General features: G+C 54.5%; 1 protein-coding gene across 3 annotated transcripts in view; it reads left to right on the forward strand.

Annotated features, from left to right (window-relative positions):
* Nucleotides 1-24,111, forward strand: part of RBM19 (RNA binding motif protein 19) — a 134,418-nt gene that overhangs the window by 25,936 nt on the left and 84,371 nt on the right. For all 3 annotated transcript variants that reach the window (XM_021698549.1, XM_021698551.1, XM_021698550.1), the window contains 5 exons: nucleotides 6,661-6,827; nucleotides 8,884-8,944; nucleotides 10,952-11,031; nucleotides 13,590-13,645; nucleotides 16,577-16,693. In XM_021698549.1, coding sequence (XP_021554224.1) covers nucleotides 6,661-6,827; nucleotides 8,884-8,944; nucleotides 10,952-11,031; nucleotides 13,590-13,645; nucleotides 16,577-16,693 — 481 coding nt within the window. The remainder of the gene's footprint in view (nucleotides 1-6,660; nucleotides 6,828-8,883; nucleotides 8,945-10,951; nucleotides 11,032-13,589; nucleotides 13,646-16,576; nucleotides 16,694-24,111) is intronic.

Here is a 24,111-nt window from a genome sequence, read left to right on the forward strand (position 1 = left end):
TCGTGAGTCCGTAAAACCTTCAGGACCAGCCCACTTGGCACCAGGCACTCGGGAGCCCCTGGTCTGGTATCTTTGTTCCAATCAGGAAGGACAGTTCTTTGGTCTCTGCATCTCGAGGCTCCAGGAGCCTCCCTCGTCCTCAGACTTACTGATTACTGGTATGAACCTTCACTAGCCCGTGTCATTGAGTTAGTTTTGTCCACAGATTGGATTAGGGTTCCCTTCAAAACCCACTTTTGCCACCATAAGACTTCTCTTGATGCAGTTCTGTGACTTTCTTTTTTTTTTTAAAGATTTTATTTCTTTATTTGAGAGAGAGAATGAGAGAGAGAGAGAGAGCACATGAGAGTGGGGAGGGTCAGAGGGAGAAGCAGACTCCCTGCCGAGCAGGGAGCCCGATGCGGGACTCGATCCCAGGACTCCAGGATCATGACCTGAGCCGAAGGCAGTCGCTTAACCAACTGAGCCACCCAGGTGCCCCCAACTACCTTTTTATGTCTTGACTCAGATGTTGTCTACTCTGTGACCTTCCCTACAACCATCTTTTAAGTACTATCGTGCACCTTGTGTATTTATTTTATTTTTTTTTTTTTTTAAAGATTTTATTTATTTATTTGAGAGAGAGAGAATGAGAGACAGAGAGCATGAGAGGGAGGAGGGTCAGAGGGAGAAGCAGACTCCCCGCTGAGCAGGGAGCCCGATGTGGGACTCGATCCCGGGACTCCAGGATCATGACCTGAGCCGAAGGCAGTCGCCCAACCAACTGAGCCACCCAGGTGCCCCACTTCTGTGACTTTCTGAACAAGCCATCACCCCAAAATCAGCAGCCACCTTAGCGTTCACTTCACTTGCTCATCCTGAACCTGAATAATATTTTTTGACCAAAGCAAGTCCTCCTTTGAGGCACACAGACTTGCCAGGAGCGAGGGCCCATTTCCTACCTGCTTAGGACCACTAATCCAGGTGCCATGTGGCCATAGTCTGCACATGTCCTGGTGTGGCCCCTTGCCCTGGCCTTCTAGAACAAGTGTTCTAGAGTTTGTATTCTATGTGTTCGTTTGTTTTTCTTGCTCAATATCCGTCTCTGGCCGACGGGAGAACCATGAGGGCAAGGAGTGGCTGCCTTGCTCACTGCTGGGTGCCCTTTCCCCCACAAGGCCCCAGGCATAGCTCCATGAATATGTGTGGACGGAGTAAACAGATGCAGGAAGAAGGGTTTCTGCCCCTCTCTCTGTGCCTGGAAGGCTGGGTCATCCTGGCCTTTGTGCCCCAAGCCTCAGGCACACAGTAGGAGCTTGGTGATGGAGGGTTCGTCCTCCAACCGTTGTCCCGCGTCGAAGCAGAGTGGAGATGGTGCCAGCACCGATTCCAGGGACAGTCACAGCTCCTGCTGGGTGTACCGATTGATGCCCACCCCACGAGCTACCCTTCGCTTTGTTCTAACCCTTTCCCACTTCCTGGAATCGTGGACAGGCTCATTTCCTTGGTGTCTGACTTCCCTGTTAGAAAGTCCGTTCCACGAGGCAGGTACCTTGTCCACTTGCTCCCTGCTGAACCTCAGCACCTGGAAGGAGGGCATTGCTGGGTGCTGAGTGAACCCCAGGGCGCTTACGCCGTGCCCGGCCCTGCACTGAACACTTCCGGTTCCTCCGTGCGCAGCTCAGAGCTCCTGGGGAAATTACTGTCCTCCTTGTCCTTTCCTAGCTCTGCGGCCGGGCGAGCCACCATCCTTCTCTGAGGCTCGGTTTCGGCATCCGTAAAATGGGCATGATGACCATGCTGACCTCTCAGGGCGTAGGTGAGAGTATGGTGAGACACCGCAGGGAAAGCATCAATACTCTCCCCCTCTGGTGCAAGCCGGAGCAGATGGCTCATCATTCAGCCATGAGCACCAGCTTCTGCTGAGCTGGGGTGACCCCAGTGGGTGCCACGCAGACCCTCTTCCCCAGAAGAGGCCTGGTGGAGGGCAGCTGAGAGTCCCACTAGGAGCAGGGGCAGGCCGTGTGGACAGAAACATTTTGGAGCTCACGGAGAGGCTTGGCAGAGACCATGTACCCGAGTCTGCCCTGCCCCACTGAGCCCTGCTTCCCGGGGCCTGGACTGCCCTGTTGAGAGCCTCCCAGACAGACTTCCCCTGACAGGCCCTGCCTCTCGGGGCTGACGAGACTCACACAAAGGAGGCCGCGGAGCCCGGCCGAGGGGCCCGGCTGCAGGCCTGATTTCAGATGGGGCGCTGTGCGTGTCTGGACTGATTTCAAGCCCTGCTGAGGTCCGCATCACCAGGTGCATTCCTACAGAGCTCCCCTCCTGGGCCTCTTTTTGCCCTTTCTGTACCTTTTCTTACACGAATCGCATACATAGCCCCCTCCCCAGCCTCCTGTGCCATTCCTTTTCACGTGCTCCTCCCCAACGCCGGGGCTCCACCTCGTTCCTGAAGCTTCCCCAATGCCCATCGCACTCAGCCAGCCCCCAAGCCCTAGATTTTCTCAGGCCCCGAAAGAGGGGAGCGGGGAGGGGAGTGGACGGAGCTTTTATTTTTCCAGCCCCCCCTCCTTCCTTTCTGGAAAGCTCCCCGTTCCCTGTACCAGTCTCGAGGGAGGGGGACAGTGTGTTTTATCTCCCCACAACCAAGACCCTCACCTCCAGATAAAGGGCTCAGAGTCGGGGGAGGTCCTGAAAAGCTGCTTGCAACTGATAACAGTCTCTGCTGTCAGCCTTCAGTGCCCAGAGCTGGGAAGGGGGGGGAAGCCGCGGTAAATTCTGCGGCCTGATTATAATAAAGCCCCATGTGGCCATGCGTGACTGGGTTTTATTGTGCTAACTACAGATGGAAGCACATTCTCCCCTGCCTGCCCCAGCCCCCTCCAGCCCACCTGACTTTGAAATCCTTCCCCCCACTCGCACTCCCACCCTCTGGCCCAGCCCCACTTGCCTTCCTTACTTCTTCCCTCTTTCTCTGGTTCCTGGTGATTTTGTTGGCAAACATCTGTTTGAGTTTCACAGTATCTCATTTTCCTTTCTCGTCTTTGTCTCCCCACTCGGGCCAAGAGCAGAAGTGCGTTTAAAAATGACCTTTGCCTTCGCTGCCGTGGCACTTGGCCTCCACGTCACACCTCTCTGGACAGGGACGCAGGTGTGTGGGCCGCAGCAGGGCCTGGCCTGGCCACTGGGTGGCAGGGGTGTGGCTGGTAGGGACACAGTCCCCCAGACTCTGAGGTGTGGGCCACACCACTACTGAGTGGCATCACCGGGACTCTGACCCAGATCACCCCTTCCTAAGGCCTGTGTGCTTTTCACAGCTCTGTGCTGCTCCTGGCTGGTCTGTGGGCCCCTTCTCAATTTTTCCAGGCCCCCCATTTTCAGCAGATCTCAAGACCAGCCCCCTTGTCTTGTTCGTTCTCCCAGCATCCCAGGGGCAGTTACAGGTACAGGCAGGTGGTTGCTGGGGACACAGAGGTTTAGAGAAACCACAGACGTCTCTGTGCTGTTGGAGGATGGCCAGGCCACATTTAATCATGTCTTTTATTTCAAGCTGGATATCCCTTCCGGATGTTGGGGGTCAGGGCTGTTGGCCGACTGATTAGCAGTTGGAGGAGCTGGTGAGCCAGGCCAGCCACACACCTGGGGCGGACATAGGTACTGGCCGCCCTCACAGTCCCCTTGTTCTTCCCAGGCAGGGGCCAAGGGCACCTCACTCGCCATGGAAAGGATCAGTCTTCTGTTCCTGGGGTGCCAACCCTAACTGTAAGCTCAGCTCAGCTCTTGCTAAACCCAAACATCCCATCTCCAGGGCAGGTGCCTCCGACCTTTCACACAGCTCTTTGAAGCCGGGCAAGGAAGCAGGATGGAGCTGGGCTCCCCTGAGCTGCTGTCTCGGGAGGCTTGGAACCCCTGGGACACCGGGAACTGGCTGAATGCTGGGCCCTTGGGAGGGCTGGCGGTCTTGCTGGCGGCCTGTGGCCAGGCTGGGTGTGGGCAGCAGTACACAAAGGCCAATGAGCTGGTTGGTGTATTGGTTGACCACTGCCTAGTACAGAAGCCACAGGCCGTTGAGTTAGTTGCCGAGATTTAAAAACCACGGGTTTTTGGGCGCCTGGGTGGCTCAGTTGGTTAAGCGACTGCCTTCGGCTCAGGTCATGATCCTGGAGTCCCGGGATCGAGTCCCACATCGGGCTCCCTGCTCGGCAGGGAGCCTGCTTCTGCCTCTGACCCTCCCCCCTCTCATGTGCTCTCTCTCTCTCATTCTCTCTGTCTCAAATAAATAAAAAATAAATAAATAAATAAAATTAAAAACCATGGGTTTTTCTGTCAAAAGATGGATTTTCAGCTTCTCTTGGAAGACCTGTACGTGGGACCACCCTGAGTTGACCTCCCATGGCAGCAGTTGGCTGGTATCAAGCAGGGGCTGCCCCCTTAAGCTAACCACGAGCCTTCTTGGTCACCATCATCCCCACCTCTGTCTTCTCTTTCAAAAGAATTTCTTTGGTCTTCCGTGAACCTCTCTCCCGACCTGAAGATCGCTCAGATTTAGGGTTCAGAGGCGGCAGCAACCTCCAGCATTGGTCAGGGGCCACCCACTTTTTGTGATGTGGCTCCCGTGGTCATTAATGAGGAAGTCCACCTGGGGCATCGAGCCCAGTGCCTAGCGCGTGGGGCCGGGGTGGGGGGCTGTCTAATCAGCCATCCTTCCTCCTCACCCCCCCACCCCCCCCGCTTTCATCTCCGGGATGGCAAATACAAGGAGAGCCAGTGGGGTGGAAGTGTCATTCCCAGCTGAAGGTCGTGGTTTTCAGCTGGATTGAAGCTCTCATTCAGACCCTGAAGTCTTAGCTACTTTGCATAGCTTTGCCTCCCCGTCATTAGCAATACTTTGTCCACCCTGCTTTGCTTTGAGCGTTGAGTACAATAGCCACACCATGGAGTCCCTGATTGGGTAAATTGTGTTAGTGTCTTGGGTGGGGGAGGAGCCTTTGTGTTGATTTCTTCTTTTTTGTCCTGGAGTGAGGGTCTGGGTTCTGGGTTCACCTCTGGGGGAGCAGGAGGGGCCAAGGCTGTCTGTTCAACTGATGTGAGGCAGACAACATTATCACGGCCGCCCGTGGCCATCGGGGCTTGAAAGGGTTGTTTTATGACAAATCGGTTGAAGCTTAATTAGGCCTCGCAAGCATTCAGCTTGCCTCATGAGGGGCAGGGGAGGCAGACATGAGGCGGTGTGGGTACTTGGCGTGAGAGTGGGGGGCGTGGATTTGAACCCCAAGAAGCTTGAAGTGTTTGAGTGCAGGTGTGGGGGAGGAGAGGGCTGTATCTGTCAGCCGGGAGTCGGGGCCTGGGGCCTGTGCCAGGCAGGGTGGGCCAGGTTTGGATCTGTGTGGAGGGACGGGCCCCCTGCTCCGAACCACACAGGTGTGAGGGTGTTGTCTCGTGACCGCTTTGAAGAACCTCCAAGATGGGCTTCGATTTCCACAGGGTGCGGGAGGAGCCTCAGAAGCTTGTGTGCAGAGGTGGGATGTGACCCCGGGCCCTGACCATGTGACATGGGGAAATCGGGGAGGTTGAACTGTGCACACTTCCTCATAGCAGGACTTCTAAGAGGTCACGGTGCTGGTCTCCTTCTTCTGAGCCTTCTGTCACCCCGAGGTGACGTCCGCACGCATCACCACAGCTGACCCTGACCCTCAGCCTGCGGATGCACGGCCTCCTATTTGCTCTTCCCCCTTCCTGAAATGCTCTTCCTTCCGAGTAGGTGGGACAAGAGGGCTGGGGTCACAGAAACAACAGCCCTCCGTAACCCTGTTCTCCAGAAGCACCCAGGAGCACGTTCTGCGCCCCCTTCCAGCTTCACTTCCTGCGTGTGTCTCTCCGGAACTGCGTGTATGGAATGAGATTGGCCTTATGCTGTTTATCGGTTCAGATCTTAATTTTTCTTGTAATTTTTATATCATAAGCATAATTCTTTGTCCTCACACATCCTTTTGGAAATATTTTTAATGAACACCTATCATCCTGACCTTTGGTGACACTGTAACATTCCTAGTGTCCCATTTATGAGTATTTAGCGGTTCGTTTGTTAGTTTTCAGTTTTTGTCATGTGCAGCTCTGAGTTTATGTTGTCAGCACAGATCAGGCACTCTGACGTGTGGGGCTCTCCAAAGTTACATACACTGGGGATTCTAATCGAACGTAACATCCCTGAGGTTCATGAGGTATTTAGAGGGTTCTAAGTTTTGCTGCCATTCTGTAATTTTTCAAAAGTTTTGAGTCGCGTTTTAATTTGAAAGTTCGCTCTGTATCGCTTTTGTGGAAAAGTAACCCGTCACTTAAGTTTGTGGTTCGGTAAAACAGTTCACACAGTAATTTATATCAAGGTTCACATTGGTGTGGGTTAGTCCAAGGCTCAGACTTCTGGTCTGGGTTTCATATTCCTTTAAAAGAGAGGCCGGAGGCAGGACAGCCTCGCCCCCCTTCCCGGTCTCCCCCCGCCCCAGGTTCCCCCAAAGAGCGGCTAGAACCTCACGCCAGCTGGGAATCCATGCCCCTTCCCGACGCCGCCCGCAGAGAGGCGGAACCCCTCTGGTCTAGCAGGTTCTGTGCTATAGGCCCTGGGGCTCAGACCTTTCGTGGATCTGCCATCTAATGGATTTGTGTTTGGGGGGGACGCAGTGCCAGACAACGAGACCCCAGGAGGTGAAAAGCCAGCAGAGGGAGGAGCTGCGGACTGTCCAGAGAAGGTGGAAGAGGAGGAGGAGGAGGAGGAGGAGAGCCTCCCCGGATGTACTCTGTTTATTAAAAACCTCAACTTCAGCACGACGGAGGAGACCCTGAAGGGAGTGAGTGATGGTTGAGAACAACGGGGAAGGGGATCGTGGGGCGGGGAAGCCCGTCTGCTGATGCGCTGCCTGGTTTATTCGGCCTGTAAATCTGGTTCGCGCTGATATGGGGCTTCACAGCCAGCCACCGGCCCCTCCATGTCCCTGCTGGGCTGTCCCGTAGGCATCTCCCCCAGGGACTTGAGTCACGGGCAGACCCGCCTTGGGGCTGGGAGGGGCACCCACAGACATGGAAGGGGACGTGTCAGGGCGGCTAGGGAGGCGTGTGCAGTGTGAAAGCTGTCGTCTGTGTGTGTTAGTGTTGCCCATTCAGAAAACAAAGCCACCCCCCACCTCTGCGCCCCGCCAATTGTTTCTGTGGTGTTAACTACCCAAAAGCAAATGTTAGCACCACCTCCTGGCCTGATGGGAGCAGGCAGAAGACCCAGGAATGAGTGCGGGGCAGCCCTGCCTGAAATCCCTGGATGGGATGTGGGTTTTGCATTCTTGGGGGGTGGGGCGGAGGGTACAAAGTTGGGCATCTCCAAGTAGGTGTTTGGGAAATGTCAAGTGGGTCCTACGTTGAGTGGGGTTGGGGGGCCTTGTGAAGGAATTGGCCAGAGATAGGGAAATGGAGCCTCCGGTTCCAAAGGATTATTAGGGTCTGCAAGCTCCCCCGCTGGGCTGAGACCTGCTATGGGGAGACTCCTCATTTCTATGAACTGGGTTTGACACATTTTTTTTAATGCATAAATCAATGATTATTAGCAGGCTGACAGCCATGGATTGGTTCTGAAAAAAAAAACAAGATGGCCATAAGGATTGAACTCACTGACTTCTAAAAACTCTTTTGAGTTCCAAAAACCCACAAATGAACTCAAGAGGGGGGACGGGGTCCACTGAGTCCCAGAGGCAGGATGGTGGTGGGTGGGTGGAAGGGAGGCCAGCCTGCATCCGGAGGGAGAGATTGAGGTGTCTCCTCTTTGGGGAGGCAAGAGGTCAGAGCGTGCACCATGAGGCCATCTGGCTAAGTCTGTGATGTGACTGTCCTCTTGCCGGTTGGGAGAGTGGCCACGGCAGAGGGGCACATCGGCCAAAGCAGCAGCATCTTCAGGGCAGAGATTTACTGTATGGAGCAACTGGAAACCCGCCCTGGGACTTCTCGTTGGCTGCTTCCTGAATCCATTTTGGTTCGGTTTGGGTTTGCATTTGTAAAGAGGCAGGCCCCCAGTAGGCCGGATTGCTTCGAAGAGCTGAAGGCAGCGTGTAGTTTGTGTTCGTTCCCGCTGTGCCGGCTCTTCCGGGTCTGGTAAGGGAACGTCATCAGGAATCGTTGCTTCCTGGAAGATGCACCCAAGCTTCAGACTCGGGAGCTGGGAGTCGCCGCTAGGGTGATGTCCAGGTTCCACACACATGGCTGTGAGGCCTGAGCTTCAGGGGGTCAGGTCACTGTCCCAGTGCCACAAGTCCATCAGGGGCTCTGCAGGGAACGGCGTCCAGCCCTCGTGTTGCCCCAAGTTAGGGGTCAGACTGCCTGGATGTGGATCCCGGCCTCACTCTCGGCTAACAGTGCAAGCCTGGGTGAGTCCTTTATCCTGTCTGTGCCTCAGTCTCCCCGTCTGTACAGTGGGGATGTTAGGAGAATCTTCCCGTGGAGTGGTTTTTTTGTTTGTTTAAGATTTTATTTATTTATTTATTTGAGAGAGTGAGTGAGAGAGAGAGAAGCAGAGGGAGAGGAGGAAGCAGACTTCCCCCTAAGCAGGGAGCCCAACATGGGGCTCAATCCAGGGACTCTGGGATCATGACCTTAGCCAAAGGCAGATGCTTAACTGACTGAGCCCCCCAGGCACCCCTGGCGGAGCGGTTTTAAAGATCTGAGTAGGACGAATGAGACTTGAATTAAGAGAGTCCGTAAGTGTCCGCACCTTATGCACGATCTGGGTGTTAGCGCTGCTGGTAGTCCCGCCCTCTTGGGGCCTGTGGCCCCGTACGAAGCCTCTGTATTTTGAGCTGTGCCTGCACTAGGTGCAGGATTAGCCTGAAAATAGTGCTGACACACGTTGACATTCCTTTCCAGGTGTTTTCCAAAGTGGGGACGGTGAAGAGCTGCTCTATTTCCAAGAAGAAGAACAAAGCAGGTATTCCCTACAAAAGCACAGTCAGAAAGGACGATTCCAGAAGAACTTGTGGCTCGGTGGGGGGGGGGGGGGGCGGTGAGGGTAACTCTCGCTTGCTCATTTGGAAGGTCTTCACATTCTCACGTGGCCCACCTAAAACAGTCCCTCTTTGTCTGTCCCCGGAGACTCCCAGTGTTCCGTGGATGCGGCCGTGCACATCAGGGTCTTCTGAATTTAGACTCTGCCTTGGGCCTTGGACTGTCCCCTGGTCTCAGAGCGTTTAATGGTCCACCGGTGTTAACACTGTACCGTAGCAGAAGCCTCTCCCTCCTCCCAGCACCTCTGGGCTCTGGAAATGCCCTAAAGAAGAGCAGGGAGAGACTGATCTTGGGCTTTCCCATTTCCCTTCCAAGAGAAACAACCCAGACGTAGAACCTCTGGAACATTCCACTGAGCCATTCTCCGGGAGCTACAGAGCTGGTTTGGGACATAAGACAGGCAGCTAAGTACCACCACGTGAGCAATGTGAAGGCTCTGTCGCAGGGGCTTCAGGAAAGGAGGTGACCCCTGACGTCCAGGCGGCGAGTTGGGCTGGTAGAGGGGCTGCCAGCTCTGCCTGGGGCTGCCCCTGTGGGTTGTAGGGTCACTGCGTCCCTCTCCGCCATCAGGTGCTGCGGAGCCTACCTTTCGGCCCTCAGGAGCACCCCTCAGCGTACTTTAGAAAGAGTTACCTGATCTTTCAGCGCTTTCCAGTATCCGCTGAAGAAACCAGTGTTCACGGCTGTCACAGGGTGGTGCCACCTGGCAGCCAACAGATCTGTCTGAGGCTCCCTTCTGTGGCCCGCAGAGCCACGTGTGGACAGTTTCGTGGACTTTCTTACGGCGTCGGTGCCTCATTTGATAGCACGGAGTTGTGAATGGAAAGGCAAGCAAGCGGTCCACGCCGTAGGGGCTCGGGTCTTATGAACAGTACAGTAGAGGCAAAGATGGGACCAGTGAGCAAGTTGAAGGTGGTGAATCTCGATCCTCATTTGGACCCATCAGACTTGAGCAAGCCCTCTGAGTTCAACTGTGAAAAAAACGAAAGAATAAAATTAATACATCTGTATAACATTGCAGGGGATGGGGGAAGGAGGCACGCGTCACATTCTGTGCCATAGGGCAAGGTGTAATTAGACAAATGCCCTGTAAAATACCGGCTGCCCCCCCCCCCCAATTATATGTATGTATGTAAAGTGCATAGATCTCAAGTCGGGAAGCAAGTGTTTCCGATAAACTTTTGCGATCTCCCTTGTTCTCTGAACCCTTGCTACTCACTGCCTTAGAAGTAGGGGACCAGAGAGGTTTGCATAATGCAGCCGCCCTCCCCGTCTAAACTTGGTAGCTGAAACCCAGGAGCAGCTATAATCGGATGGTCAGAAATACCTGTAAAGGGGAGGGGGTGGGGGGATGGGTAAGCCAGGTGATGGATATTAAGGAGGGCACGTACTGCATGGAGCACTGGGTGTTATACGAAAACAATGAATCATGGATCACTACATCAAAAGCTAATGATACATGGTGACTAACATAACATAATAAAAAAAAAGATCTGTAAAGGGGAAGTCTTTGGTGCCTTTTGCTTTTCACACACATATTCATCTTCTGCGTTGTGTGTGGAAGCAGGGGGACGGCCTAGGTAGATGTTGAGCCGCTTGTCATAGTGATGGTCATCCCTGTTCGTTCCTTCTCCCTCCCAAAGGCGGAATTCTATTACGAAGTTAATTATCATGTCAATCATCTGTTAATTAATAGTCAACTGGGCCTCAGGTGACGGCTATACAACTTTGTTGGCTGGTTCTTCAAGATGACTGGTAATACATGGCGAGCCAGGAGCGGAAACCTTTTTGGGAACGAAGGAGGGGTATGAGGAAGAGAGAAAAGAGTGGACATCCAGGGGCCCTCTGGAGCCCTTGCACTTGGGCTCGTGCTTTCTTCGCTTTCTTGCCCACCCACGTCACCCCTGTGATTTCTGCCTCTCTCCTTCAGGAGCGATGCTCTCCATGGGATTTGGATTTGTGGAATACAGGAAGCCAGAGCAAGCCAAGAAGGCTCTCAAGCAGCTCCAGGTAAGGTGGGGATTTCAGCCGAGGTCCTCGGAGGCACTTGCTAGGCAGTGGGGGTGTGGAGGGGGGCTCCCACCTGTCAGCGTTCCTGAAATTGAGTGGGAATGCAGACAAGTCCACATTTTTCTGGGCCCCTCACTTCCTCCAGTTCTCTAGGGAGGAGAGAACTGTGGCCCAAGAAAAATGAAGACCCCTCCTCAGCACTCTGTTGTCACTGTAGTGTGTTCACTAATCCACAGCTCTGTGCCAGGTCTGGGGAAGATGGCAGAGCGGACCTCTGAATAAATACACAGAACCAGGTCATGAGCACTTGGATGGAAATGAAGCAGGCACTTTGATGGGCAGGGAGGGCTACTTTACGATGTGTGGTCAGGGGAGGCCTCTCTTGAGGTGACAGTTGAGCTAATACCTAATGATAAGAAGGAGTCAACTACATAACGATCTGGGGGGAAAGCAGTCTAGGAGGGGGGGAGCAGCATGTGCAAAGGGCCTGAGGCAGGGACTCTAAGGTAGGAGTGAGCTTAGTGTGTTTGAGAGATACAAAGAGGCCAGTGTGGCAGAGGAGGTGTGGGGTGGGTGGTGCCTGGACCTGGATCTTGCAGGCCTTTTAACGACCTTGGAGTCCAGTTGTAAGGCAGTGAGATTCGATCAGAGGGCTTCGAGCACACCAGCGAAGGGACTCTTTTATGCTTCCAGACAGCCTCTCCAGCTGCTGTGCAGAGAGTGGATCATAGGGGAGCAGGTGGCATCATCCAGGCAGGAAAAGGTGTTGGCCTGGGCGGGGATGGAGGCAGTGGGGACAAGGGAGCTGAACTCCAAGGTGTTTGGCAGAGACTTCGCATCCTTTTCAGAGAAAAGAACAGTGCCTTCCTGCTGGGTCTGACGTGCAGAGTCAGCCCAGGGCCCTCGGGAGCAGGAGGGGAGCTGAACTGGGGCCCCAGGGAGCAGGACAGTCTGGGATTTGTGCCTCCCCAAAATGAGACAGGCCTCTGCTCGGAACAGTGTCCTCAACACTCTTCCCTGATGCCCCCCATCCCCAAGGCCTTTGGTGGCAGGGGCAAGGAGCAGTGCCCCCCCCCCCCACGCACCTCTTTCTTTCTGCAGACCTCCTTGCTCCCGCTGTTTCTTGCCTTTCCCTCGTTCTGCAGCCAGAGCGCTCATGATCATGCCTCTAGATCAGGCTTCTAGACCCAAGTCCGTAGAAGGGCTTCAAGGGGTCCAGGGACCCTTTTAAGCCATTTTCAGAATGTCACGTGCCCGTGTGCACTGTACAAAGGAGGACATGGCCTGCCTGGCATGAGGCTAGGCAGTGGGAAGGTAAAATAGAGTTGAATCCGGCCCAGTTTACAAGCCAGGGTGTGGCCGGCGGCACACCATTCCCCAGCTCTTGTTCTTCCTCTGAGAGCTGCACCTGCGCCGGGCCCAGCTGGGCGGTTCTCAGTGTGGAAAGGACACGCATGCATACAGGGCCCCCTCCCAGTCCCAGCAGAGCTTCCCGTGCAGGGGAAAGGCCCCAGGGCTATAGGAAATGCAGCAGGGCACGTAGCCAATATGATTGTTTTTGTAGAATTTTGATGACCTTGGCTCGAGGCCACTTCACGAAGGGCTGAGTTGGTTTTGGGTAGGATGATGGGGAGGTGAGCCCTCAGGGGCCTCTGCTCTCTTTGAAAGGCTCTCTTGCTCTCCACCAGGGCTCACAGACTCAGATGCCCATAAGGGCTGGGGACTTGGCGGGGGGGGGGGAAGGGGGGCGTCCAAAGGGACAGCCGCTTCTTGGCTTCAGCCAGTTACTGCCTCGTGGTGGGGCAGGTCGCAACCATTCCAGATCTCTGGGCTTTGATTTGTTTGTTGTTTTTTTAAAGAGACACCGGAAGTCCAGCTTTGTTACCAGATGCCATGTGGGCCCGTCACTGGGCTTGAGCTCTGCACATTCAGTGCTCCGTTCTCTGCCACATAATGCAAGATTCTATAAAACACCCCGCACTGGTCCAGTGTTACCTCCCCGTGTGCACACATACGTGCACATTGCCACAAAGAATTGTTCACACGAAACTACGCGTGGTGTATTTTATGGGAGATTTAAGGGATTTTCGAGGGTAATTTTGTTAATACGCCAGTTTTGCCTTAAGGGACCCACGTGAGAACTTAGCTTTCCTTGCAACTCCTCTGTGGTTTAGAAATTATTTTTTAAGCATACAATCTAACCTGAACTCCCGCTCTGCAAGCCAGACCGAAGGGGCTTCCTTTGCCTGCAGATGCTCATAAACGATGGAAAATTCTGTGTCCCTCCAGTGGCATAAAGGTCAAGGCCCACGCATGGCTCGAGAGGACATTGGAAGGCTGGGTCTCTGTGACCACCAGCTGCTGCCTGGGCTCAGCATGAGCCATTTCCAGGAGAAGCTGTTCTCTGTCCTTGATTCCAGCTGGCCCCTCTGCCTGGAAACATCCTCCCTCTGAAATTTCCTTTCCCCTCTGCGGAAGCCCTCTCTGGTGAAGGGCAGGGGTGCGGGTGAGTATTTCGGGGAGGACAGAGTGACAAGCTGTGTTGTGTTCTCTCTTAGGGTCACGTCGTGGACAGCCACAAGCTGGAAGTGAGGATCTCTGAACGAGCCACCAAGTGAGTCTTCGGTGCCCCGTCTTTGCTTTGACCTGGGGCAGTCCCTTCTGCTCTGGTGCTGGTTTCCCAGCCCCTTGACATGACCCCCCGCCCGAACCCCTCACCATCTGGGACTCTTCCTAATGAAGCTGGTGTCCCATTTGCCAACTCTGAGGCCCGTTTCTGTGAGGAACTGGGACCGCTCCAGTCCTTTGAGTAAATGCTTAACGCACATTTATTATCATCGAAGGAGCAAGAATGGGAAAAACAAGCACATCCTGCTCATCTTGGTGGTATAAATAACCCAACAAAGAGTTGCAAGTTGCTGGGGCTTTGGACGAATGAGAGAAGCAATAAAAACTTAGACATCCGCCTTTATAGGGCTTTCTTTCTCAGAACTGGACGACAGAGCCCAGAGACAGCCTCCAGTTAATTCAAAAGAGATTCGGTAGGTGTTAAAGATGGAGACAGACCAGTCTGCCCAGTGACCAGTTTCCTGAAGTGGTGGGGTTTTCTCTAAGAGTTTAGTTTTGTTCCTATCCTTCTACCCGCTCATACGTCTAAATGAGCTGATACTGCTGTGCTGCTTCTAACAGTGCCCGGCATACAACGTGCCCAGCGTAAGGCGTTATTGTCTCGTCGTGATCATCTACCTACCTCAGGTGATGAAGTGACTGCCTCTAACAGTCGTAGGGCTGGTTTAAGATAGTTGTTTGGTAGTTGTCAGCAGGTTGGTCATTTGTTGTGGTCGTTGAGCAGATGATCTGCCAGTGGCCGGCCTGTGGCTGCTGCTTTTCCTTCCTTCTCTCTCTGTTTTCAAACTACTCGTGGATGCAGCCCCAGGCTACCTCTGGTATTGTTCGCCCATCCTGGTCTGTGCCGTGTGCGCATCATTGGGGTGAAGGCGGCCTGGTACGGGACGGGTTCCTGAGCTGTGATGGAACAGTGGGTTTCTAGGCATTGGGCCCCACAGCTTTGGGTTCTAGTCCCAGAGCCGTGTGACCTTGGGTGGCTGACTTGGCCTGAGAAGTAAAATGTGCCCACCGGAGGTTGTGCATGAAGCACCTGGCACATGCGGTGCCCATGAGCCCTCAGCCGGCGAGCTTCCTTTTCCATACCCTATCTACAGGGAGTCAAGCTAAAGTCACCTTGTGAGCTTTCAGTGCCCAGCCAGTGTTGATTGAGTCGTTCTTTTATTCAACAAAAAATCAGAGCCCACTGTGTTCCAGATCCTCTGCCCAGTTGCCAGCAATGGAGTTTCCATGTGGTGCTCACATCCTGGGGCAGCGTATTTGGTAGAATCTTCTACAGTGGTGGGATTCTTCTCTGATGTTCTACATCTGTACTGTCCAATATGGCAGCCACTTGCTGCATGTGGCATTTGAACACTTGAAATGGGGGGAGTGCAGCTTATTATCTATTGGCTGCGTAACAGAGTATCCCAAACCCAGCTTAACACAGTAAACATTTATTATCCCATGGTCTCTGTGGGTCCAGAACTTGGGAGCAGCTTAGCAGGGTACGTCTGTCTCCGCGTCTCTGGAGGTTACCATGATGATGCTGGCTAGGGTTGCAGTCTCATCTGAAGGCTCCCCAGGGACTAAAGGATCCACTTCCAAGATGGCGGCCTCACAGGGCTGTTGGCAGAAGGCCTCAGTTCCTCACCACATTGGCCTCTCCCTGGATTGCATGAGGGTCTTTACAGCCCATTTCTCACAGAGCCAGTGATCCAAGGGGCAGCAGGAAGGAAGCGACAGTTTCTTTTATGACCTAGTCTCAGGAGTCACTGTTGTGTCTGTCTTCCATTGGTCAGAGAGCACGGGAGGGGACTCCATGAGGGCCTGAATACCATGAGGCAGGGATCATGGGGGACCATCTTGGAGGCTGGCTCTCCCGGCAACTGAGGAGTCAAATTTTGAATTTTGCTTTCATTTAAATTTAACTGGCCATGTGTGGCTTTTGGCCACTGTATTGGACAGCACAGCCATAGAGGACAGACCATAAAGGGAAACACGAGCAAATATATACTGTGCGGTTAGGTGGTGGCGAGTGCCAGGAAGGAGAACAAAGCCAGGAGTGGGGGTGAGTTGCTGTTTTAGGGGCGATACTTAGGGAGGGCCTTTGAGGAGGTGATGTGGAGCAGGTCTGAAGGAAACGAGTCGTAACAATCGTCTTCACGACAACTGCCACGATTTATGGAACGTTTAGCTCATGGCAGGCACCATACAGAGTGTTCGACAGGTCCTCAAACCGTATGACAAGGCCGGCACTATTATTAAGGCCATTCTGCAGTTGAGGAAATGGAGGCCCAGAGAGGCCAAGTTACTTGCCCAAGATCACTCAGATCCTGTGTGGCCGACTTGGCTTCCACACCCCGATCATCAGCTCCCTGCTCACAGTCCTGCCCTGCTTTGATGGTGCGCAGGTGAGGTGGAGCCACGTTGGAGAGGGCCCTGAGCCCCGGATCAGTTTCCTAACCCCAGCCCGTTTCCATGGCTAGAAGCTGCTCCAGGGCCTCGGGACGTTGGTCCTCGGGTGAACAGTGGAAAGTCTCAGATAAGCCCTTTGGACCATCTGGGGTCTTGCTGCATCGAGAAAGGGACCGTGGAGACTGGATATGGGGAGGAACTGGCCTCACCCTCGTTAGGGTTCCTCTCTCCAGTCCTGCTGGCCCCTGGGTCTTTCAGATGACGGGCAGGAGGGACCCAAAGGTGGGCAGGTGGGCTGACTGGGTGTCCATAGCTGTTTTGAGAAGACGGTTAGGCTCCGTGTCACCCACGGGAGACTACCTCCCTCCCATTTCATCTCTGCCTCATCCACAGCAACTCCTTGAATCCCTCACCTGCACAGAAGACCAGAGTGTCGGCTCTTGGAGGGAGGGCAGGGGAGTCCGTGGAGGGCAGCAGCTGCCTACACCCTGAATAACCTGAACCCTTTCCCCTGACCGTCCAGGCCAGCTCTGACATCCGCTCGGAAGAAACAAGTTCCCAGAAAGCAGACAACGTCAAAGATTCTGGTGCGCAACATCCCGTTCCAGGCTGACAGCCGGGAGATCCGTGAGCTCTTCAGGTGAGAGGCGCTGGTTCGGTCCAAGGGGCAGTATGTGGGTGGGGAGCCTGCCGGAGCCTTGGAGAAGGTAGCCTTGGGGTCCTTTGATGGCTCCGCCAGAGGCCCAGTGGTCTTTCAGAGGTCATCTTTCGGCTGCCTTTGATTTATCTCGCTTGAACTCACGCACTGCTTTCCAGAGCAGTGTGCAGAAAAATCTCAAAGCAGCCAGGCCTCCTCCTCCTCCAGAGGTGAGACAAAAAGAAAGGGAAGCTGATCTCCATCCCCACCCACAGCAGGATGGGGTGGGAGCCCGCATGGCTGAAGCTCAGCTCTACCCACCATCTGCCTGAAATTCTTCCACCCAAGGCACTCCTCTGGTCTAAGCCAATGGTTCTCCTCCTTCTTGGTATTTTCGAGTCACTTGGTGACTTTTATAAACGTACCTTTGCTCAGGCCTCACCCCCAGGGAGCTGGATTTTGTTGGTCAGGGGCGGGGCCCAGACACTGATATTTTGATCAGAGCTCCTCAGGGGGGTTCGGGCTCTACTGACCAGCTGGAGTTGGGCGCCGCTGTCTACATTGCTACTTACAGAGAAGCCATTTCGAAATAAGGATGAATCACCTGCATAGATCATGCCGTCCAGCAGCAGATGCTAGCATGGGGTCAAAAATTTCGGGTTCTGGGACCTGGAAGAGCAGGCTGGGGGGCGGGGGGCGCAGCTGGAAGGCCCGGTGAGCCCATGCAGAAAGGCAGGTAATCAGACCAGTTTTCCCCCATTTCGAAAGAGAAACCAGCAATCGGATTTTTGGGGGGGCATAAGTTGGCAACTAATTTACTTTTCTGAAAATAAACATGGTACAGGACAGAGTCTCTGCCTGTGGCCACATACAGCCCAAGAGCCACCACTTTGCAACCCCCGTGCTCATACATTACACTGTTGAGCTTTTGAGGTGAATGAGGTCCTGCCCAGAACCAAGCCCTGGATCAAACGTCTCTATGGAGGACATCACAGGAAGATGTTTAAAGCCCAGGCCCTCCCCAGGCAAATGCTGGGTGGTGCAGAGAGAGACCATCTAGCCCTCAGAATGTAACGGCAGATGGAATTAGCCCCAACCGAACAGATAATTTGGGGGGGCCCCCAAAACGTACAGCACCCTGGCCTGCGGGATTGAGAGAGCTAGGTCCCCGTTAGAATGATCACTTAGCATCTTACTCATTAGGTCAACTTACCGATGTCAACTGTGGATGCAAAATGCAAATCCTATATTTTGGGGACCAGAAAGAAGTATCTTTGTAGGCAGTCTGCCTCTCTGCACTCATTTGGTTTAAAGGATAGGGAGCCATTTATGGGATTTGCTTCAAAAGCCGCCATCCCTCTCGTCTCTGTGCCCCATCGTCCACTAGTGTGCAGTTCATTAACAGGCATGGTTAGCGGGAGCTGATGCAGACGCCTACCCTGCCGGCTTCTAGTAGCTGAGCCTTAGCTGTGATCCCGGGTCCCCCGCGTGGCAGCAGCAGCCTGGTGAGCTGGGGTCACAACCTGGGGGGGACGTTTTCTATTTCCCCACACCCAGGGAGACGAGAGGAGTACGTGAGTGAGGCCATTGCAAGAGTCCCTATCCTCAGCCCCACGCGCCTGCTTGTTTTCACATGCTTCTGCTTTTTAAAGAGAGTCCAATTTAAGAACTGCCAGATCAAAACGGGATTGCTGCAAACAGCACGTGTTGATCAGGAAATAGTATCCCGCCGAAATGACAGTTCCGCTTGTTTCCACAGTGTATTTAGAATGACATTTATCCAGGGAAACAAAAGACCCAGACAGAAAGGGAAAACGCTTTGTTTGATCTCTTGTTTTATATTTATTTTGAGAAGACAGGGAATTAGTGTCCACTGAACGTAATTATGCGCCGCGTCTCTTCTCCCTGCCATTGTTGTGATGATGGTTTCCGCCAGCCCTTGGAAATGATCGGAAAGCCAGTCTTGGAGGGCTCACCTTGCTTTGTTGTGCACTCGGGCTGGGGGTGGAGGCAGTTCCGAGCGGCGGGCAGCAGGGGTCGCTGTGAGCCTTCTCGGGGCTAAGCTGGTCCGCGAAACCACAGACCCGATTTCCAGACAAAGCCAGTGGCCGGCAAAGGTCAGAGCCAGGGGAGGATTTCAGGATTGAGGGGAACCAGTCTGGTCCATTTCTCGCAGGCAGGTTTTGCGTGTTTGTCCTTCCAGGTGTAATCAGAATCCCAGCTCCTTCCGATGGAGCGCTTACTGTGTGTTGGGCCCTATCTGTGGGTCCGCCGGTCCCATGTCTTCTCCTTTAAGCTGCGCAGCCGTGCTGCGGTGGAGGGATGCTGTTCCCCATTTTGCACCCGGAAAGATGCTGGAGACTCGGGCACGTGAAGCATCCTGCCCGGGACCCACAGCTGAGCCAGGGCTGGGAATTCAGTGGTCTGCCCCAGAGCCGTGGCTCAGAACCACTCCTCTCTGCAGCCTGCTCTCCTTCTCCCGGGTCTGGAAGGACACTGCCCCCGAGATCATGTCAGCGGAAACACTATCCCGTGAACGTATGGTTCGTACCGGCCATTGTGCTAGGTGTCGGGCATGCAGCCGTTTCAGGAGAGATGGGCTCCTCCCTCGAGGGCTTCAGTGTCTGTGGGGGACCAGGGAGCAAAGCGACAGTGACAGTCGGACAGTGACACTCTCGTGGTGTGCAGGAGTGAGTGTAGGGCCGTGGGAAAGCATGGTCAGGTCCTCAAGAGCACCCACCGGGAGGTGGCAGCTCACCCGCCCTCCCCAGCCTCCAGGGGCCCTGCCCGCGGACTGGGGCAGCAGCTTCCCAGCCAAGGTGGCATTTGCCTGCGCCTTTCCTGGAGGCCAGCAGCCTTGCGGTCGGGCCCAGCCACACCACACCGCAGCCCCTTGAACCCAGCCGCAACGGGGCCCAAGGGGCGCTGCAGATTCACGTCCCTGCAGGGTCGTCGTCGTCGGGGACAGTTCGAGGCCCGCCCTTTAGAAAAGTCAGAGTAGACACGGCAGTGGATTGGGAGGCGGCACTTCTCTGCCACCTCCCTTCTGGGCCTCAGTTTCCCCTGGCACAAAATAACAGTAGGAACACTACTGCTAGCGTATCCTGCAATGCACGACGAGGATGCAGTGAAAACATTATTGTTTATCATCATCAAGTAAAGTTTTCCAGCCCATCCTGTGCCAGGCACTGCTTTGCGTTAGTACAGGTCTGTTTCCCACAACAGCCCTGCGGCGGAGGGTTGCCTCCCTTTCCCAGGGAGAAAATCCGCTCCCCAGCCCAGATTCCCACCCCTGGGCAGCTGCCGGCTCGCCCGGAGTCCAGCTCCCACGCCATGTGACTGCCCCTGGGGATTTTGCATGCGGAGCATTTAATACAGGGCCTGGTGTGGGGTAGGTAGTTGATAAACACTAGCTATGATTATCAAACGGCACGAAAGAGGTGGCACCAGGCTTGGAACCAGGGCAGGGCTAACTCGACAGAGCCTATCTGACAGCATTGCAGAGCCTCGACAGTCCTCTGGGGCATTTTCTCAGTGTTTCTCCTCCTTTGCTATGTCCCTCCTGCCCTGTGATCGTCTCCCCCTCCAGCTACTTCCAGGCTGGAGAGAGTCAGTACTGGGGGACACAGGCCTCTCCACCCCAAAAGGGAAACATGGAAGACAAACGGGGATTCTCTGGAGTGTGCAAGTGTGTGCGTGCATGCAGGGAGCAGACACCTCACCCCACAGCCAGAGCAGGGCTGGAAATGGCCCCCCGGCTCACCCTGCTGTGTGCACAGTCTTAAGCCAGCATCCGTTCCAGAAGAAGGGGGGACCAGCTTCCCCTCCTATCTGGGTTTGCTCTGGGGAAAGTAGGTGTGTGTGTGGACCTCTGCGTCTGGGGGATGCTTTGCCCACCTCCATTGGAAAGCCTGGATTTGAAGGCCCCTGGGACAGAGGGTGGTATAGAGAACAGCCCCACAGATGGGGCCTAAATCTGTACCCCACCTGAAGCTTGTGCATTCACACCCCTGCCCCCCCACCCTCCCACCCCGCATCCTTACGTACAAGCGCGAGTGCAGAGCCAAGGCATTTGATGGACAGGTCTTGTTCCCACCCAAGTTTCAGGGGCTGGGCCCGAGATGGCACAGACGCCTTGGGATCGGGATGGCTAATGCTCTCGGCACTCAGGCAGTGTCGGGCAGCAGGCTCACCACATCCCACGTGCGAGAGCTGCTTGCCTACCTTCTAGAGGAGGAACCTGGGGCCCCGAGAGGTACAGGGGCCGTTCCTAGAAGGACCGTCGGCTTTACCTGTTTCTCTTGCACCCCATGGGTGCCTTGGTTTGGGCTGCTCAGTTCCTGAAAGGCAGTGATCCTCCGGGAAGGAGGTTCTGCCAACAGGGCTGGCTTTGTGAGCGTGTGACCGTGTGGCCCCCTGAGGCCCCATGCTTGCTTCAGTGCTCTGTTGTCACCGTCCTGAAATTCTTACTGTTTGGACGAGAGGCCTTAAGTTTTCGTTTCACACTGGGCCCTGCAAATGACGTAGCCAGTCCTGCCTGCAAGCCCCTGGAATGGTGCCTGGCACACAGGAAGACGCTTCGTGCCCGCTGGAATTAGCGATTTTAAAATAGGCCTTCAGCTCACCCCCAGCCAACGTGGCTTGGCCTGTCCTAGTCTCTCAAAACTCCCAGCCCACCTCACAGCCACCCTTGGAGAGCTGTCCCTGTGGTGGTTTAGTGTCCCTTCCCCACCCCCAGACTATAATTTCGGACACTTAGGTCGCTGCTCCGTCCACGGGCCCCTGGTATGCAGAGGGTGCTCGATAAATGGTTGCTAAGCACATAGATACACTGTGCACCCTTGCTTATGGAATCCTAATAAAAACAGGAGGTGTGAGGCACAGAGAGGCTAGGGAGTTTGCCCAGGGCCACACAGCTCTGCAGGGGCACCACCCGTTCTCTCTCACTCTGGAGAGCCCCCACCTCCGTGGGACTGTCCGCAAGGGTCCAGGGCATTAGGTGGAAGGTGCTTCAGGTGGGCTAGGGCAGCGGCTGCAGGCTGCAGACGGGGAGAGCTTTTCAGCTTTTTCATCTGGTCCTCCTCCCATCCTCTCTCTCTCTCTTTTTTTTTTTTTGGTTATTCTATTCCTCAGAGGTGTGAACCACCTGCCAGGGGTGTGAATGGGTGAGCTCCCGACAGGTGTCTGGAGGCCTTAATTACACGGCTTGCGTCTCCTGTCCCCAGTGGCCCCTGTTGTGCCTGCTTTGTGGACAACGTCCGTTGTCCCTGGCCTCTCTCCTCCTCATTTCCTCTCACGGTGACTGTGACTGCGGAGGGAGGGCTGAGGACAGCCTGCCCGCCGAGTTCCCCTCACACACCCCCCGCCTTGTTCGCCTCGCCCAGGTGTGGGGTCACTGCCTGGTTAACTCCTGGTTGTCAGCAGTACTTTTCCAAAAGCTAGGAGCCCTGGTATATCTGCCCTCTGCGGAGGCCCGGTGCTGATGGGGCGACTTCCTGCTCGCCAGGCTCCACAGGGGAGAAGCTCTGCAAAAAGCAGCCTTGGGCAGCCCCGAAAGACCATTCGAGAAGGGGTGTGGGAGTGGGGGAGAGAAACCCCTCAGCCACGTTCTACAAGGGATGGGGTAAGGAGGCTGTTCCTCCCCGCATAGGTCATCCCCTACATGCGCCCCTACAGGGAGCCCCTAGATGGAGGCCGCCACACTCCTTCGGTGCTGTGCCAGCCAGCTGCTCTCCCACCACAGCAGAGTCGAGTAGCTGCGTCTGAGACCAGCTGACCTGTAAGCCCATAAAATATGGACGGTCTGGCCCTTTATGGGGTACATTTGCTGATCCCTGGACTGAGTTAAACATCGGGCTCGAATGGAGCCAGGGCACGTCCTAGGGGTTTTTGGCATTGTCTTCTAGATGCATTACCCAGATATGGTGATGCTTTCTTTCCCTTTTTATAAAACATACAGACCTTACAGGCAACGCTGTCGCCCCGTTGACCCCCATTGAGCTGTGAGATGTGAGGCCCCACTCAGAGTTGCTGTGTTCACCTTGGCAGGCCCCTTCCCCCACCCCGACCTGTTTTCTCATCGGGGACGTCCCTGCTCCTCCTGCTTTGCTAAGGTCTTTGTTGTTTAAGAGCCTTTTTTAGAGCAGTTTTAGGGTGATGGCACAATTGGGAGGAAGGTACGTAGTGTCCGTACACCCCCTGCCTCCCCATACACAGCCTCCCCATTATCCACATCCCCACCAGAGTGGGACGTTGGTTACATTCAGTGCACCCACACTGATTGGTCACTGTCACCCAGAGTCCGTAGTGTGCGTGAGGGTGCGTTCTTGCTGGGGTCTATTCAGCACGTTTGGACAAAAAGGTAATGACATGTACCCATTGTGACAGTATCCTGTAAAGTGTCTTTGCTGCCCTAAAAGTCCTCTGAGCTCTGCCCATGCATCCCTCCCTTCCCCTTTGCTGAGGTTTTAAAGGATGGTATGAATGCATTCATTCATTCTCAGCTGAGCTGGGGGCAGCAGTCAGTGAATTGAGGGCCCACCCAAATGCAGTATGAGCTCACCTTGCCTCGATCACATCTGCAAAGACCTGATTTCCAGTAAGATCCCATGAATTTGGGGGACACATCTCACCCAGGACTGGGTGTCTTAGAGGGGGCGGTCAGGGGAGGCTTCTCTGAGGGAGAGATTATAGTGGGGACCTGAGAGTATGAAGGAGTGAGCTGCCTACAGATGAGGGGGGTCCTGCAGCAGGTGCCACGCCCTGAGGTGGGAATGACCTTGGCCCCTCAGGGGAATGGGTGGGGGGAGCAGGAGCTGAAGGACAGCCCTGAGATGAGACGAGTGGACAGGGGCACAGTCTTGTGGGCCACGAGGAGGGCTTTGGATGGTTTTCAAACTTGTTATTCAGGTGTGACTAGCACTCAGCTCAAGAAACAGAATATTCCCAGCCTGCCCTATGCCCGGTGCCCCGTTCCCATCACTGCCCCCCACCTGCTCCCTGCCCACCACTTCCCTGACTTCTAAACATGTGTATTTGCACAGCCAGGTTCTTTATGTTCTTTATGTCAATGGCATCATACTGTATATACTTTTTGGCTTCTGGTCTCTCTGCTCAACATTTTTTGTTGTGAGATTCTTCTGGGTTGTTGTGTTGTCATTGTGATTTGTTCATCCTCGGTGCTGTGTAGTATTCCATCGTGTGAGTATGTTGAAATACATTTATCCATTTTACCGATGAGCACTTGGGTACTTTTCAGGGTTTTGGCTATTTCGAATATATAATGCTCCTGTGAATATTCTTGTGTGTGTCTTTTGGGGACCACGTGCATGTGTCTCTGTAGGTGTCCCTGTAGGACTGAGATTGCTAGGTCATGGGATGTGCATATTTCAACTTTAGTAAATATCTCTATCAGGTTTCCA

The sequence above is a fragment of the Neomonachus schauinslandi genome, chromosome 14 (genome assembly GCF_002201575.2).
Source record: "Neomonachus schauinslandi chromosome 14, ASM220157v2, whole genome shotgun sequence".
Classification (NCBI taxonomy): Eukaryota; Metazoa; Chordata; class Mammalia; order Carnivora; family Phocidae; genus Neomonachus; species Neomonachus schauinslandi.